This window comes from Dendrobates tinctorius, unplaced genomic scaffold (genome assembly GCF_039654945.1).
Source record: "Dendrobates tinctorius isolate UK_male_01 unplaced genomic scaffold, ASM3965494v1 ptg000015l, whole genome shotgun sequence".
Classification (NCBI taxonomy): domain Eukaryota; kingdom Metazoa; phylum Chordata; class Amphibia; order Anura; family Dendrobatidae; genus Dendrobates; species Dendrobates tinctorius.
This window is the reverse complement of record NW_027361683.1, coordinates 54451270-54469480: the sequence shown is the minus strand read 5'-3', so window position 1 is coordinate 54469480 and position 18211 is coordinate 54451270. Positions and strand designations below refer to the sequence as shown.

At 47.9% G+C, this 18211-nt stretch overlaps 1 protein-coding gene across 7 annotated transcripts in view; it reads right to left on the bottom strand.

Moving 5' to 3' along the window:
* NKAIN1 (sodium/potassium transporting ATPase interacting 1) overlaps nt 1-18211 on the bottom strand; it is a 214874-nt gene that overhangs the window by 29548 nt on the left and 167115 nt on the right. For all 7 annotated transcript variants that reach the window (XM_073564399.1, XM_073564383.1, XM_073564403.1 and 4 more), the window contains 2 exons: nt 15629-15826; nt 6916-6976 (listed from right to left, as the gene is read on the bottom strand). In XM_073564399.1, the coding sequence (XP_073420500.1) occupies nt 6916-6976; nt 15629-15826 (259 nt within the window). The remainder of the gene's footprint in view (nt 1-6915; nt 6977-15628; nt 15827-18211) is intronic.

Genomic DNA, 18211 nt, shown 5'->3' with positions numbered 1-18211 from the left:
CAGCACGGCCCACATGGTATTAAGCACAGCCCCACATGGTATAAAGCACAGCCCCACATGGTATATATCACATCATCACATGGTTTACAGCACAGCCCCCCATTGGTATACAGCACAGCCCCCCATTGGTATACAGCACAGCCCCATGGTATACAGCACAGCCCCACAAGGTATAAAGCACAGGCCCACATGATATAAAGCACAGCATCACATGGTATTCAGCACAGCAGCACATGGTATACAGCACCATGGTATATAGCACAGCCCCACATGATATACAGCACAGGCCTCTTCCTCCTCTGGACCCCTCTTCCCTTCTCTTCCTCCTCCGGACCTCTCTGGCCTCCTCTTACTTCTCCAGACCCCTCTTCCCGCCTCTGGACCCCTCTGGCCTCCTCTTCCTCCTCCGGACCCCTCTGGTCTCCTCCGGACCCCTCTTCCCTCCTCCTGACCCCTCTGGCCTCCTCCGGACCCCTCTTCCCTCCTCTTCCTCCTCTGGACCCCTCTGGCCTCCTCTTCCTCCTCTGTACCCCTCTGGCCTCCTCTTCCTCTTCCCTCCTCTTCCTCCTCCAGACCCCTCTGGCCTCCTCTTCCTCCTCTGGACCCCTCTGGCCTCCTCTCCCTCCTCTGGACCCCTCTGGCCTCCTCTTCCTCCTCCAGACTCCTCTGGCCTCCTCCGGACCCCTCTTCCCTCCTCCTGACCCCTCTGGCCTCCTCTTCCTCATCCAGACTCCTCTGGCCTCCTCCGGACCCCTCTTCCCTCCTCCTGACCCCTCTGGCCTCCTCTTCCTCCTCTGGACCCCTCTGGCCTCCTCTCCCTCCTCTGGACCCCTCTGGCCTCCTCTTCCTCCTCCAGACTCCTCTGGCCTCCTCCGGACCCCTCTTCCCTCCTCCTGACCCCTCTGGCCTCCTCTTCCTCCTCCGGACTCCTCTTCCCTCCTCTTCCTGCTCCAAACCCCTCTGGCCTCCTCTTCCTCCTCTGGACCCCTCTGGCCTCCTCTTCCTCTTCCTTCCTCTTCCTCCTCTGGACCCCTCTGGTCTCCTCTTCCTCCTCTGGACCCCTCTGGCCTCCTCTTCCTCCTCTGGACCCCTCTGGCCTCCTCTTCCTCCTCTGGACCCCTCTGGCCTCCTCTTCCTCCTCTGGAGCCCTCTGGCCTCCTCTTCCTCCTCTGGACCCCTCTTGCCTCCTCTTCCTCCTCCGGACCCCTCTTCCCTCCTCTTCCTCCTCCGCTTCCTCCTCCGGACCTCTCTGGCCAGGCTCGGTCTGGCCTGGCGAGGTACCGAGTAAATGCACGGTGGGCCCCGAGGGTCGCTGGGGGCCCTTTAAAAATGCTGCCCCTTTAAGTGCGTGGGCGCTTTAAAAGCGTGTCCCATGATTTGAAGGGAGGCGCGCGTGCACATACCATAGCGCGAGGCGGCGCGGGCCCAGCATACCCCCGTCTGAGGAGCTGACGCGGCGTCGGGCGACCCCCTTGCTGGCTCTGGGTCTCTCTGATGACTCACCCAGCCCCAGGACCTTGCCACGTGACGTCAGCGCTGTTCTTGATGGGCGGTGAAACGCCCCGCGCTCTGCTTTCCGGCTCTGTAGCTGGCTGACTAATAGCATAGCAGCCAGTGTGCGAGAGAAGAGGACGCCGCCGAGCTCCGCTCTCCCTTCTGCTGCTCCAGCTCCTACTCTGCTCTGGTCCGGTGAGTAGAGTCTAGAGTGAGTGGATAACGGGTGGTTTGTGTCCCTGGAGAGGAGGGGAAACAAAGTCTCCATGGTAGAGGCCAGAGGGGTCCGGAGGAGGAAGAGGAGGCAAGAGGGGTCCAGAGGAGGAAGAGGAGGCCAGAGGGGTCCAGAGGAGGAAGAGGAGGCCAGAGGGGTCCAGAGGAGGAAGAGGAGGCCAGAGGGGTCCAGAGGAGGAAGAGGAGGCCAGAGGGGTCCAGAGGAGGAAGAGGAGGCCAGAGGGGTCCAGAGGAGGAAGAGGAGGCCAGAGGGGTCTGGAGGAGGAAGAGGAAGAGGAGGCCAGAGGGGTCCAGAGGAGGAAGAGGAGGCCAGAGGGGTCCAGAGGAAGAGGAGGCCAGAGGGGTCCAGAGGAGGAAGAGGAGGGAAGAGGAAGAGGAGGCCAGAGGGGTCCAGAGGAGGAAGAGGAGGCCAGAGGGGTCCAGAGGAGGAAGAGGAGGCCAGAGGGGTTTGGAGCAGGAAGAGGAGGGAAGAGGGGTCCGGAGGAGGAAGAGGAGGCCAGAGGGGTCAGGAGGAGGGAAGAGGGGTCCGGAGGAGGCCAGAGGGGTCCGGAGGAGGAAGAGGAAGCCAGAGGGGTCCAGAGGAGGGAGAGGAGGCCAGAGGGGTCCAGAGGAGGAAGAGGAGGCCAGAGGGGTCTGGAGGAGGAAGAGGAGGGAAGAGGAAGAGGAGGCCAGAGGGGTACAGAGGAGGAAGAGGGGTCCGGAGGAGGAAGAGGAGGCCAGAGGGGTCTGGAGGAGGAAGAGGAGGGAAGAGGAAGAGGAGGCCAGGGGGGTACAGAGGAGGAAGAGGAGGCCAGAGGGGTCCAGAGGAGGAAGAGGAGGGAAGAGGGGTCCGGAGGAGGAAGAGGAGGCCAGAGGGGTCAGGAGGAGGGAAGAGGGGTCCGGAGGGGGCCAGAGGGGTCCGGAGGAGGAAGAGGAGGCCAGAGGGGTCCAGAGGCGGGAAGAGGGGTCTGGAGAAGTAAGAGGAGGCCAGAGAGGTCAGGAGGAGAAAGAGAAGGGAAGAGGGGTCCAGAGGAGGAAGAGGCCTGTGCTGTATATCATGTTGGGCTGTGCTGTATACCATGGTGCTGTATACCATGTGCTGCTGTGCTGCATACCATGTGATGCTGTGCTTTATATCATGTGGGCCTGTGCTTTATACCATGTGGGGCTGTGCTGTATACCAATGGGGGGCTGTGCTGTAAACCATGTGATAATGTGATATATACCATGTGGGGCTGTGCTTTATACCATGTGGGGCTGTGCTTAATACCATGTGGGCCGTGCTGTATACCATGGCACTGTGCTGTATACCAATGAGGGGCTGTGCTGTATACCAATGGGGGGCTGTGCTGTATGCCATGGTGCTGTGCTATATACCATGTGGGGCTGTGCTATATACCATGTGGAGCTGTATATACTATGAGGCTGTGTTATATACCATGGGGGTACATTATATTCTATGGGGGAGGCTGTGTTATATAATATGGAGGGGCTACATTATATTCTATGGGGAGGTGGGCTGTATTATATTCTATTCGGGGCTACATTATATTCTGTGGGGGGGCTGTATTATCTTTACTATATTCTATGGTGGTGATCGCATCTTTCTATGAAGGGGCTACATTATACTATATGAGGAGGCTACATTGTATTCTACGGGGGGCTGCATTATATTTTATGGGGGGCTAGATTATATTGTAGGGGGGCTTTATTATACTTCATGAGGAGGCTACATTATATTCTATTGGGGCTGCATTATACTATATGAGGAGGGCTACATTGTATTCTATGGAGGGGCTACATTACACTATATAAGGGGCTGCCATATATTCTATGGAGGGGCTGCATTATACTATATGAGGGGGCTGCATTATATTCTATGCGGGGTTACATTGTATTCTGTGGGGTGGCTACATTATGCTCTAAGGGGTGGCTGCATTATACTATAAGAGGGGGGCTGCATTATATTCTATGGGGGTTACATTATATTGTATGGCAGGGCTGCATTATAGTCTGTGGGGTGGCTGCATTATGTTCTATGGGGTGGCTGCATTATGTTATATGTGGGCTGCATTAAACTGTATCGAGGACTATGGGGAATACATTATACTATATGAAGAACTATGGGGTGCATTATACTATGGGAAGTGAATTGTACTACATGGATGACTGGTGGTCTATTATACTATATGGAGCACTATGAGGAGTGTATTAAACTATATGGAGGACTGAGCAGTGTATTTTAATATATGAAGGACTGAGGAGTGTATTATACTATATGGAGGACTATGGGGCAGAATATATTATATGGAGGACTATGGGGGACATTATATTATATGGAAACTGTAGATGTGCTGTTGATAACATGATACTGTATGGGGACAGATTAATCCATTAGTGATTGTTCTGTCCCCATCATTCTTTCTCAGACGGTGGAAAGAGGCCGGGAAACAAGTGTTGAACGACTTCAATATTGTCGATCACACTGATTCAGCGTCCTGAACTCAGCGCATGTAACTACAACCGAAATGCTTCTGTGTGATGTGCAATATGTTAGCATTTGGGGCCCCATTTTAAAATTGGCCTAGGGCCCCATTTTGCCTAAATCTGGCGGATTTAGGAAGCTTCGTACCCAGCAGTTCGCCCCCAGCAGTTCGCCCCAGGTACATTTCGCCCCCGCACATTTCGCCCCCAGCAGTTCGCCCCAGGATTTTTCGCCCCCAGCAGTTTGCCCCTGGGTGTTTCACCCCCCAGCAGTTCGCCCCCGGATATTTCGCAATATAGGCAAAACATGGCAAAACAGGGTACACACATCCGGGGATGAACTGCTGGGGCGAAAAATCCGGGGGTGAACTGCCCGGGGTTAAAAATCTGGGGCGAAATATCCAGGGGTGAACTGCTGGGGGCGAAAAATCCGGGGGCGAAAAATCCAGGGGCGAAACATCCGGGGGCGACCTGCTGGGGGCGAAACACCCGGGGGCGACCTGCTGGGGGCGAAACATCCGGGGGCCAACTGCTGGGGGCGAAACATCCGGGGGCCAACTGCTAGGGGCGAAATATCTGGGGGCGAACTGCTGGGGGCAAACTGCTGGGGGCGAAACATCCAAATCCCAAATCTGGCCCTGGTCATACACATGACATGATGCAGCATCACAGATCACAATCTCTGCCAGTGCCTCCTAGATAAGATACACACGCACCACACTCTTCTATGGCCTAATATGTCATATGAGGCCAATATACCGACCATACAGACCGCACTATCATCCTCCTGTATGCCGTACATAGGCAGAGAGTGCGGTCTGTACAGAGGCAACACTCTGTATGTCTTATAGGGGGCCTAATAGGAGGCCGACACTCAGTATGTCTTATAGGGGGCCTAATAGGAGGCCAACAGTCTGTAAGTCTTATAGGGGGCCTAATAGGAGGCCAACACTCAGTATGTCTTATAGGTGGCCTAACAGGAGGCCGATACTCAGTATGTTTTATAGGGGGCCTAATAGGAGGCCGATAGTCTGTATGTCTTATAGGGGGCCTAATAGGAGACTAACAGTCTGCATGTCTCATAGGAGGCTTAATAGGAGGCTGACAGTCTGTATGTCTTATAGGGGGCCTAATAGGAGGACGACACTCTGTATTATAGGGGACGTAATAGGAGTCCGACAGTCTGCATGTCATATACGAGGCCAATATGCCGTACATACCGCAATATCGGCATCCTCTATACTGTACATACCACACTCTCAGCCTCTTATAGAAAGTATCTGTTATAGGAGACCGAGAGTGCGGTCTGTATGTGATATAGGATGCCAAGAGTACAGTGTGTACGATATATAGGAGGCTGAGAGCGTTCTCTTTTGCACACTGTACAGCTTGCTAAAAGGCACACGTTTTAGTGGGAGAGGCCAAAAAATGAACACATAATAAAACCTTTTATGGTAGCCATGGGGTGGGCCCCTAGAGTCAATTCCCCTGGTGGGCCCTAGGCACCCCAGTCCGACCCTGCCTCTGGCCTCTACCATGGAGACTTTGTTTCCCCTCCTCTCCAGGGACACAGACCACCCGTCACCCACTCACTCTAGACTCTACTCACCGGACCAGAGCAGAGTAGGAGCTGGAGCAGCAGCAGGGAGAGTGGAGCTCTGCGGCATCCTCTTCTATCACACGCTGGCTGCTATGCTATTAGTCAGCCAGCAACAGAGCTGGAAAGCAGAGCGCGGGACGTTTCACCGCCCATCAAGACCAGCGCTGACGTCACGTGGCAAGGTCCTGGGGCTGGGTGAGTCATCAGAGAGACCCAGAGCCAGCAAGGGGGTCGCCCGACGCCGCGTCAGCTCCTCAGACGGGGGTATGCTGGGCCCGCGCCGCCTCGCGCTATGGTATGTGCACGCGCGCCTCCCTTCAAATCATGGGACACGCTTTTAAAGGGCCCACGCACTTAAAGGGGCAGCATTTTTAAAGGGCCCCCAGTGACCCTCGGGGCCCACCGTGCATTTACTCGGTACCTCGCCAGGCCAGACCGAGCCTGTATATATGTAATGAAGCTTCATTTGTTCACTTAATGTAAGTATAATTTTTGAGCAATATGACAGAATTTTGAATGCACTGTATAGAGTATTATTTAATTATAATATGGCAGTGTTGGACTTGGGGGACAAGGGCCCAACAATAACATTGACTCTGGGGGCCCACTGTTCAACTACATACAAATATTACATTGTCCTCTTTCTCAGATTTACCTGTTTCTATAGATTAATCAATGGGATATTTTGACAAATGGATGATTAGATGATGTATCTGCCTTTATATAGTGATTCAAGTATATTGTGTCAACGACTGCTCATATAGTTGCATGGGGGCACACTCCTGCACGTGGGCCAACCTGGGGATTCACTTGTTCATAGTGGGCCAATTCAAGCCTCATAAAAGGTGCTATCATCTATACACTGTATTGCTGTACAGTCTATGCATTTTATGATGGTTTTATTTAGGCACAAGATGGCTTTTGAGCACAAATGTAACCACTATTCATTGTTGTCTGAGATCACATTTCCGAGAATCCCAATCTCTTTACTGATATACATGATATACACTGCTTGGCTTTTTTGAGTATGAAATTATCACATTCTAACATTTTCTCCCTCTGTTCCAGATCGACAAATGGACACATCTTATTTATTATGAAGGAACCTTGTAATTAATACTCACAGCTGTCTTCTTCATCCATAAAAACTTTGCTGACATAACAGGCATACACAAAGCCAAAGAGCTGTGAGTGGGCAGAAAAAAGGAAGAAAAGTTATGGAATATAAATATAGTGGACAAATATTTTCAGATGTAGAATTGTGTACTAAATATAAAATTCATGAACTAAACAGCTACTTGTGAACATTATAAAGTGCAGTTTGTAATCTAAGTATCTGCTATATTAACCCTATTACCCCGAAGCCTGTTTTCACCTTCCTGACCAGGCCAAATTTTACAATTCTTTACACTGTCACTTTATATCGCAATAACTCTGGAACGCTTCAATGAATCCCACGAGCTTCTTTTCTCGTAACATATTGTTCTTCATGATAGTGGTAAAATTTGTTCACTATGCCTACCATTTAATTGTGAAAATATTGGAAATTTGGCAAAAACTTTGAAAATTTAGCAATTTTCAAACTTTTAGTTTTTATGCCCTTAAATTAGAAAGTTATGTCACACAAAATAGTTAATAAATAACATTTCCCACATGTCTACTTTACATCACCAACATTTTTTGAAACATAATTTTTTTTTAGAAAGTTACAGTATAAGTGTTAAAAGTTGACCAGCGATTTCAAATTTTTCCAACAAAACTTACTAAGGCTATGTGCCCACGTTGCGTTTTAATCCGGACACTCAAAACTGGACTCCTTCCCAGAAATCGCGCGTTTTTTTCAGCGCGATTTTACCGCGATTATGTTCTCGATTTTGCTGAGACTTTCGCGTGCGAAATTCAAGCACTTTCCAAGCGATTTGAAACATCGCTTGGAAAGTGATTGACAGGTTGGTCACACTCGTCAAACATAGTGTTTGACAAGTGTGACCAGCTTTTTACTATTGAGGCCGCCTATGCGGCATCAATAGTAAAAAGATAGAATGTTAAAAATGATAAAAAAATTTAAAAAACGGGGTATATTTACCTTCTGACATCCCGCGCAGTCTCAGCGACGCTCCCGTTCCCAGCGATGCCTTGCGAGACCTGTGATGACCTTGGTCTCGCATTGCTATAGCGATCTCACGAGACCACTAGAGTAACGCGAGACTACGTCATCACAGGACCTTGCCGCAAGGCATTACTGGGAACGCTGAGGCCCGGGAAGGCTGCGCGTGACGCTGGAAGGTAAATATACCCCGATTTTTTATTTTTTATTCTTTTTATTACAGGGGTATGGTGCCCAGGGCCTGGAGGACAGTCTCCTCTTCTCCACACCGTGGGTACCAACCGCACATGAGATGCTTAACTTCCCGCATGGTGGGCATAGCCACATGCGGGAAGTAAGCGATTCTCATGCATTCCTATGGGTGCGGAATCGTGGCAATTCTTTGCGATTCCGCAAAAAAGAATGAGCATGCTGCGTTTTTTTCCGCGCAGCGATTCCACCGCGGAAAAAAGTGCAGCATTAGCACAGCATGTGCGGAATGCCATAGGAATGCATGGGGTGCGTTCTGTACGAGTTTTTTAAACGTTTTCGCGCCGAAAATCGCAGCAAAAACGCTTAAAAATCGCATCGTGAGCACACAGCCTAAACCATTTTTTTAGGGACCACCTCACATTTGAAGTGACGTTGAGGGGTCTAGACAGCAGAAAACACCCACAAGCGACACAATTCTAAAAACTGGGCCCCTCAAGGTGTTCAAAATAACATTAAAGACATTTATTAACACTTCAGGTGCTTCACAAGAATTAATGGAATATAGAAGAAAAAAACTGACATTTAACTCAATTTTTTTTATTGTCAAAGGGTAAGGAAAAAATGGACCCCAAAATTTATTATGCAATTTTTCCTGAGTATGCCTTTACCCCATATGTTGAGGAAAACTACTGTTTTGGCGCACGGCAGAGCTCGGAAGGGAAAAGGGAAGGAGTGCCGTTTTACTTTTAGTATGTAAAATTTGTTGGGATTATTATGTCGCATTTTTGGAGAGCCCTTGATGTACTTAAACAGTGGAAACCACTCATAAATGACACCATTTTGGAAACTAGACCCCTCAGGGAGCTTAACTAGATGTCACTATTGACATTGTTATCACAGGAATTAAACGATCGGTGCTAGCACTGATTGTGGGCATTGCTCCAGTCACAGGTGATTTTAAGTAGATAGCTAGTCCATTTCTGCCTCATAAATTGTTGGCTTTTTGGCCCAGGAGAGGTGACACATCAGGACAGGGACCTAAATTTGAAGGACGCCTTGACGTTGGTAGTTGGGCTCCCATATATTGGCCAATCAATTACTGCATCAATGCGGTATGGCATGGAAGCGATCTGCCTGTGGCACTGCTGAGGCGTTATGGAAGCTCAGGTTGCTTTGATAGTAGCCTTCAGCTCTTCTGCATTGTCGGGTCTGGAGTCACTCATCTTCCTCTTGACAATGCCCCATAGATTCTCTATGGGGTTAAGGTCAGGTGAGTTTTCTGGCCAATAAAGCACAGTGATACTGTTGTTTTTAAACCAGGTATTGGTACTTCTGGCAGTGTGGGCAGGTGCCAAGTCCTGCTGGAGAATGAAATTTCAGTCTCCAAAAAGCTTGTCTGCAGAGGAAAGCATGAAGTGCTCTAATATTTCCTGGAAGACAGCTGCATTGACTTTGGTCTTGATAAAACACAGTGTACCTATACCAGAAAATGACATAGCTCCCCAAACCATCACTGATTGATGCAGTAACTGATGCCAAAGGAGCCCCGACCAAGTATTGAGTGCGTTTACTGAACTTACATTTCAGTAGGCCAACATTTTGGATTTTAAAATCATTTTTCAAGCTGGTGTTATAACGTATTCTAATTTACTGAAATAATGACTTTGGGGTTTTCAGTGGCTAAAAAACCTCCAAAAAATATTTTTAGGATCAAAGACAAAAAGAAAACCAAGGTAGCAACAAGAATAATGACCCCTAAAACTTCACTTTTAATCAATATTTAAAATCTGGACAATCCCAGTTCATAGGGACTAGGGTAATATTTAAACAGACACCAGACAAAGAATAATAATAAATGCTCTGGGCCACTATACTCGCCCTAAAAGGCCCTAGCAGTCCCTGCCTAACCGCGGAGGTTGGCACCCTAATTGTAGACGATAGTGGCGCCCCCGCTCACCGTCGGTGACCCTAATACACCCTAAGAGACCCTAGTCCACGGCGAGGATACACAGAAAAACACAAACACACAATAGAGGCCTCATATCTTCTGATGGCTGATAAGTATTAACAATTTCATAACGCTGACAGACTTATTGTTTGATGGATGGCAAAGTGTTTTTGTATTAGGGCAACCTGTTAATCAGGGATTGCTTTTTATTGCCGTCATTGTTTACATGTAGGACTATTATGTCCACTATTCATGACTTAATAAGCGTTTTGTACATTATTTTCATGCCACTAATCTCCATCTGGTGGATATTTTCTGTGGTTATTTAACCTGAAGTGCTTGGATTGTGCATTATTGTGGCTGCACTTTTTATGGTTTACTGTATAAACGTTTTTTCTTTCCCTTTTTTTGGGGGGGCTATATCTGGTCTGTCATTTTTTGCAGCATAAGCCTTTTTTATTACGAGATAAGTCATCAAAAGCTGCTACATATCAGTATTTTTTACTACGAGATATTATTCAGGGTGGGTTTATATGCCCATGATTCCAGTACGAGATAAGTCAAATATCTTATAGACGGTATACAATCTCTCCACCAGGTTTTTTTTTGGGTGTTTATTGTGTTTGTGTTTTTCTGTGTATCCTCGCCGTGGACTAGGGTCTCTTAGGGTGTATTAGGGTCACCGACGTTGAGCGGGGGCGCCACTATCATCTACAATTAGGGTGCCATCCTCCGCGGTTAGGGCGAGTATAGTGGCCCTCTGCTAGGGCCTATTAGGGCGAGTATAGTGGCCCAGAGCATTTATTATTATTCTTTGTCTGGTGTCTGTTTAAATATTACCCTAGTCCCTATGAACTGGGATTGTCCAGATTTTAAATATTGATTAAAAGTGAAGTTTTAGGGGTCATTATTCTTGTTGCTACCTTGGTTTTCATTGGCTGTAAGCCATAATCATCAACATTAACAGAATTAAACACTTGAAATAGATCCCTCTGTTTGTAATGACTCTATAATATATGAGTTTCACTTTTTGTATTGAAGAACTGAAATTAGGCTGTGTGCCCACGTAGCGATTTTTAAGCGTTTTTGCCGTGATTTTCGGTGCGAAAACGCAGCGAAAACGTTTAAAAATCATGTACAGAACGCCCCCCCATGCATTCCTATAGCATTCCGCACATGCTGTGCTAATGCTGCGCTTTTTTCCGCGGCGGAATCGCATCGTGGAAAAAATCGCAGCATGCTCATTCTTTTGTGCGGAATCGCAAAGAATAGCCGCGATTCCGCACCCATAGGAATGCATGAGAATCGCTTACTTCCCGCATGTGGCTATGTCCACCATGCGGGAAGTTAAGCATCTCATGTGCAGTTGGTACCCACGGTGTGGAGGAGAGGAGACTGTCCTCCAGGCCCTGGGTACCATACCCCTGTAAAAAAAAGAATAAAAAATCGGGGTATATTTATCTTCCGGCGTCCCGCGCTGCATTCCCGGCCTAAGCGTTCCCAGTAATGCCTTGCAGCACGGTCCTGTGAGACGTAGTCTCGCGAGATCGCTATAGCAACGCGAGACTACGTCATCACAGGTCTCGCAAGGCATTACTGGGAACGCTGAGGCCCGGGATGGCAGCGCGGGATGCCGGAAGGTAAATATACACCGATTTTTTTATCATTTTAACATTCTATCTTTTACTATTGATGCCGCATAGGCGGCCTCAATAGTAAAAACCTGGTCACACTTGTCAAACACTATGTTTGACAAGTGTGATCAACCTGTCAATCACTTTCCAAGCGATGCTTCAAATCGCTTGGAAAGTGCTTGAATATCGCACACGAAAATCGCGGCAAAATCGCGATCATAATCGCGGTAAAATCGCGGTGAAATCGTGCGGAAAAAAACGCGCGATTTCTGGGAAGGAGTCCGGTTTTTGGTGTGCGTTTTAACACGCAATGTGGGCACATAGCCTAAATTAGCTTTTTAATGATATTCTAATTTTGTGAGATGCACCTGTATATACATGCGCTAGCCACTGCCTTCACTAGCAAGACGTTTTGAGCATCGTCGATATATGTGTTCTCTTCGGAGAGCACACTGTGTGCAGAGGACCAGAGCAGGAGTGTGCTTAAGAGAACACATATATCACCTCTGTTCTATATCTTCTCTAGGTAGCGTACACTGTGTGCAAAGGACCAGAGCAGGAGAGTGCCGCAGAGAACACATATATCACCGCTGCTCTATGTCTTCTCTTTGGAGCGCACACTGTGTGCAGAGGACTACAGCAGGAGTGTGCTGAAGAGAACATATATATCACCGCTGCTCTATGTCTTCTCTTCGGGGCGCACACTGTGTGCAGAGGACCAGAGCAGGAGTGTGCCTACGAGAACACATATATCACTGCTGCTCTATGTCGTCTCTTCGGAGTGCACACTGTGTGTAGAGGACCAGAGCAGGAGTGTGCCTAAGAGAACACATATATCACTGCTGCTCTAGGTCTTCTCTTCGGAGCGCACACTGTGTGCAGAGGACTACAGCAGGAGTGTGCTTAAGAGAACACATATATCACCTCTGTTCTATAACTTCTCTAGGTAGCGTACACTGTGTGCAAAGGACCAGAGCAGAAGAGTGCCGCAGAGAACACATATATCACCGCTGCTCTATGTCTTCTCTTTGGAGCGCACACTGTGTGCAGAGGACTACAGCAGGAGTGTGCTGAAGAGAACATATATATCACCGCTGCTCTATGTCTTCTCTTCGGGGCGCACACTGTGTGCAGAGGACCAGAGCAGGAGTGTGCCTAAGAGAACACATATATCACTGCTGCTCTATGTCGTCTCTTCGGAGTGCACACTGTGTGTAGAGGACCAGAGCAGGAGTGTGCCTAAGAGAACACATATATCACTGCTGCTCTATGTCGTCTCTTCGGAGTGCACACTGTGTGTAGAGGACCAGAGCAGGAGTGTGCTGAAGAGAACACATATATCACTGCTGCTCTAGGTCTTCTCTTCGGAGCGCACACTGTGTGCAGAGGACTACAGCAGGAGTGTGCTGAAGAGAACACATATATCACCGCTGCTCTATGTCTTCTCTTCGGAGCGCACACTATGTGCAGAGGACTACAGCAGGAGTGTGCTGAAGAGAACACATATATCACCGCTGCTCTATGTCTTCTCTTCGGAGTGCACACTGTGTGCAGAGGACTACAGCAGGAGTGTGCTGAAGAGTCCACATATATCACCGCTGCTCTATGTCTTTTCTTCGGAGCGCACACTGTGTGCAGAGGACTACAGCAGGAGTGTGCTGAAGAGAACACATATCACCGCTGCTCTATGTCTTCTCTTCGGAGTGCACACTGTGTGCAGAGGACTACAGCAGGAGTGTGCTGAAGAGAACACATATATCACCGCTGCTCTATGTCTTCTCTTCGGAGCGCACACTGTGTGCAGAGGACTACAGCAGGAGTGTGCTGAAGAGTCCATATATATCACCGCTGCTCTATGTCTTCTCTTCGGAGCGCACACTGTGTGCAGAAGACCAGAGCAGGAGTGTGCCTAAGAGAACACATATATCACTGCTGCTCTATGTCTTCTCTTCGGAGCGCACACTATGTGCAGAGGACTACAGCAGGAGTGTGCTGAAGAGAACACATATATCACCGCTGCTCTATGTCTTCTCTTCGGAGCGCACACTGTGTGCAGAGGACCAGAGCAGCAGTGTGCCTAAGAGAACACATATATCACTGCTGCTCTATGTCTTCTCTTCGGAGTGCACACTGTGGGAAAGGACCAGAACAGGAGTGTGCCTAAGAGAACACATATCACTGCTGCTCTATGTCTTCTCTTCGGAGTGCACACTGTGTGTAGAGGACCAGAGCAGGAGTGTGCCTAAGAGAACACATGTATCACCGCTGCTCTATGTCCTCTCTTCGGAGTGCACACTGTGTGCAGAGGAACAGAGCAGGAGTGTGCCTAAGAGAACACATATATCACTGCTGCTCTATGTCTTCTCTTCGGAGCGCACACTGTGTGCAGAGGACCAGAGCAGGAGTGTGTATTGAAGAGAACACATATATCACTGCTGCTCTATGTCTTCTCTTCAGAGCGCACACTGTTTGCAGAGGACCAGAGCAGGAGTGTGCCAAAGAGAACACATATATCACCGCTACTCAAAACATCTTGCTAGTGAAGGCAATGGGTGATGCTTGTACATATTAAGATCAAGGTGGATAACTTGGAGATCCTACTGTGCATGCACCACTGGAGCCATTTTGTTGAAGACAATGGTTTTTTTTAGATACCACAGCAATTATTGTGACAGCACGAAATTTACAATAGGAGGCAGGTCACTGACCTGTCATTCAAAAAGTAGGTTGAATAAGGGATCAGAGCATCAGGAGAGACCTGTCAGTGTAGCCAAACATATAGAGGAAGAGCCACCAGGAACAAGCCTCCTGGACTAGTCATGTGAGACATAGACCCCGCACAGCTTTCCAAAGAATGCTATCTTTGAGATGCCACAAAGTGTCTGATTCATGCTGTGCGTGATTCAGACATCATGAATTTCCATTATACCCTACATGGAAGATTTACTGACAAACATGAAATTCTGTGACGTCTTAATGTAGAAATTGGGTGAAAGCATTTAGTGGGTGCAATAATCCCTAGCTACATTAATTCATCTAACAGATACCTCTTTATAATGATAAATTTGTTTTAAATATTATTGCATATTTTAGATATTTACTATCACAATAATAGAATAACTATAAGCTATATGTATATACTATATAATGGCACCGACAACCACTGACACATTTGTGAATAGTTGTATTTCCTGCTCGACAGCTGTAAGCACAGACTCTGTAGCGGCAGAATAGCCGATATAGCACCATGGCTTTCCCTACACATGACTAATGCCAGTCTGACCAGTGAATGTGCTTCTCTATAGCCAACCTAAAGCCCATTGTCATGACAAAGCACAGGCGCCCTCGTATGCATCCAATTGTGCATGCACATATTGCCATATTGGCATCTGGCAGACCACCAAGGCTGAGAACTGTCTGCAGAGTCACTAGCATTTCATAGGCATGTACTATCTATCAATGACAGATACTTTATAGCTATTCCCTTAGTATTGTAATTTATACTAATACCAGTATTTTTGTACTTGTAATTCTTTTTATTTGCGGCTTGCGTCTCACATATTGATCTCATGCACAGTTAGCTGTTCTCTTCACCACAGATAATAACTATTTTATGGTTTTATTCAAATGAATTGAACTCTTAATTATCTTTTATAGGCTTTCATTGGATACACAATTATAACCCTCGGTATCATTTAAGTCTGATTTTTATACAAAAGAAATGAGAGTTCATGTCGTCAGCTTTTGTCTTTGCCACTCTTGTTTGACAGGGTGCAGGAATCAAGAAATGGTAATGCAGCGGTAAATTTCCTCTCCTTTACATCTGTCTTGGACACAGCAGATACTACAGAAGGATAATTATAAGGGTTGGGAAATCAGCAGCAATTTTAGTCAAGTCCATAATTAATAATGTTGACCTTCCAAGCTAGAGCTCTCCTGTTTTCATTCATGCTCACCGCCAGAAAGATCTGTAGTGCACTGCTCAGAGCTTCAATGTATGGATAGTCAAGGAGGCAGCCAGTCACTGTGACCAGGTGGTGATCAGCCAGTGACAGCAGCGGTGTGCGAACAGGTGTCACTAGGCAGCCTGGTCCATTCTCCATCCACCATGACCGATGCAGAGAGGTGTTAAAATTCATTATCAGGTCCCTGTGCTGGAAACATCAAAAACAACAATTTCTATGCTAATTTACACAGTTTAATGTTGTTATAGCAGAGCCTGATAAAGTATATAAAGTCAATTATGATATCTGATGCCGTGCTGGGTAAGCCTTTCATAAAGATGACTCTTCAAAAAGGTTTTTATGATCTCAGGGGATGGGATCCATTGGTACTTAAAGGGAATCTGTCACCCCTTTTTTGAGATATCATATAATGATATCATTCAATTGTGTGTCACAAGGATTCTCTTAGTACTTTTGCTTCCCCATGACAACGCACCTTTCATGCATAAATACCTTTTTTATATCGGTTCAGATGGGCGGGACGTATTCACCTGCTCCCCCCCTCCCTGTCTTGCTCTACGCATTTCTTGTGTAGAGCAAGACAGGGAGGGGGAGGAGCAGTTGAATAAGCCCCGCCCATCGGACCGGACTGTGGCAGTTTACATACATCTGAACCGATATAAAAAAGGTATTTATGCATGAAAGATGCGGGGTCAGGGGGGAAGCAAAAGTACTAAGAGAATCCTTATGTGACACACAATTGAATGATATCATTATATGATATCTCAACAAAGGGGTGACAGATTCCCTTTAATAGTGATGAGCGAACATGCTCAGATAAGGTGTTATCAGGACATTCTCGGGTGTTATCCGAGTATGTTGGGCGTTCACGAATAATATGTTTGTGTTCCCTGGGCTGCATGTTTTGTGGCTGTTAGACAACCTCAACAAATGTGGGGAGATTCACTAACAAATAGGCAATCCCGTTGTTACAGAATCCCCTAGCACACCGAATAGGAGATGTATGCCCTTATTGCAGCAACCAACTGGCTGCGACCCCCTGGGCAGAGGTAAACAAGTTGTAAATCCCACGGCTATTGTAATGTATGTCTGGCGTCTTAATTGGAGCCTTTTATCTACTGGCACGACACACATTGATTGTCCTGCCCTCTGTATGTATATATATTCTGAGACCGATGAGTAAAATGTTGTCATACTGGAAATACACGGAGTAGCAGTGTATCACCGTCACGCGTGGCTGGACACAGCACCTCCAGCAGGGCGGATTTAGATGACACGCGTGACCCTGGATACAGCGCCTCCAGTGGGGCGAATTTAAATAATAAGACATGCAGCTGGATACGCCGCCTCCAACAGGCAAATTTAGGTAATACACGTATTAACAGAATAAAGGGGAAACCTGGGTAACAATAACAATGGCGGCCCTGCGATAGGGAACGGGGAAGTGGAGACCTCCTGCACACCCCTGAGTCAGTGTCTCTACACTCCTAACGTTCCCTAGGCCGGTTCCGCACCAGGCGACGATCAGGAGCCTAAAAACCCTGACTCGCCCTGCACCTAAACTCTCACTAGGGAAATGGTCGGTGCGGAAACTAATCCCACCACTGCACTAAACACACATAAGGAAAAGTGACAAAACAGGGGAAACACCACTTAGCTTTGCTCTGTTGCTTACGCTCCCAGCAACAGAGCCCACCACCTGCGTGCATCTTTTCCTCCGACCATAGTGCAGCCTTGGAGCAAACAGAGTCCACCACCTGCGTGCAGCTGTCCAGAAACAGAGTGTCATGGTCCAGTCCGGAGTTCTTCTGCTGTCTTCACTCCGGACTGGTCATGCGGGGGTTAATATCCTCAGCCTCTTTCTGGAGCTAGCTGGGCTATTTCAGTCTCTCACAGCCTGCTGACCAGTGTTAGTGATAGCTCAAGCTTTCAGTTTAGAGCCTCTGCCCCTTGTACCTTGGTGATCCTCCTGCCTTTGACTGATATTCACGTGTATGACCCGGACTGATCTCTGACCCCGTCTCTTGGTATTTGTCTCTGCCGTTTCGCTCCCTCTCTAGCATCTGACCCCCCGGCTTGTACCCCGACAATGTATTTCGTCTCACGTTTTGGACCCCGTGCTCTTGTTCTGGCTTTCTGACTCTCGGCTTGGTATTTTGACTACGTGTATTGCTGCTCCTTCTGGTACGTCTGCTCCTGCTAGTTTCTGACTCGGTTCGCCTGACTATTCTCTCTCATTACCTGTGGCACCTGTGCTGTTGATGAGGGTTGCTGCTCTTAGTGTGTAACCTCTCTTCCCTCACCAGCTCCCCCTGGTGGAGCTTTCACTACACAGAGTCCCGCAAATGAGTCCAGCTTTTCGGCCAAAATGTCCAGCATGCTTGAGTCCAGCTCTCAGCAACAACGTCAAGCATTTTGAATGCAGCTCTACACCATAGCTTCCACTCCACCAATCCATGCAAGAACTCCTTGCTGACACCATAGCTGCGACTCCACCACGCCATGCCAGCCCTCCTTGCAGACACCATAGCTGCTACTCCAGGAATCTCACTGAGTGGCCCGTGACTCTCCTTT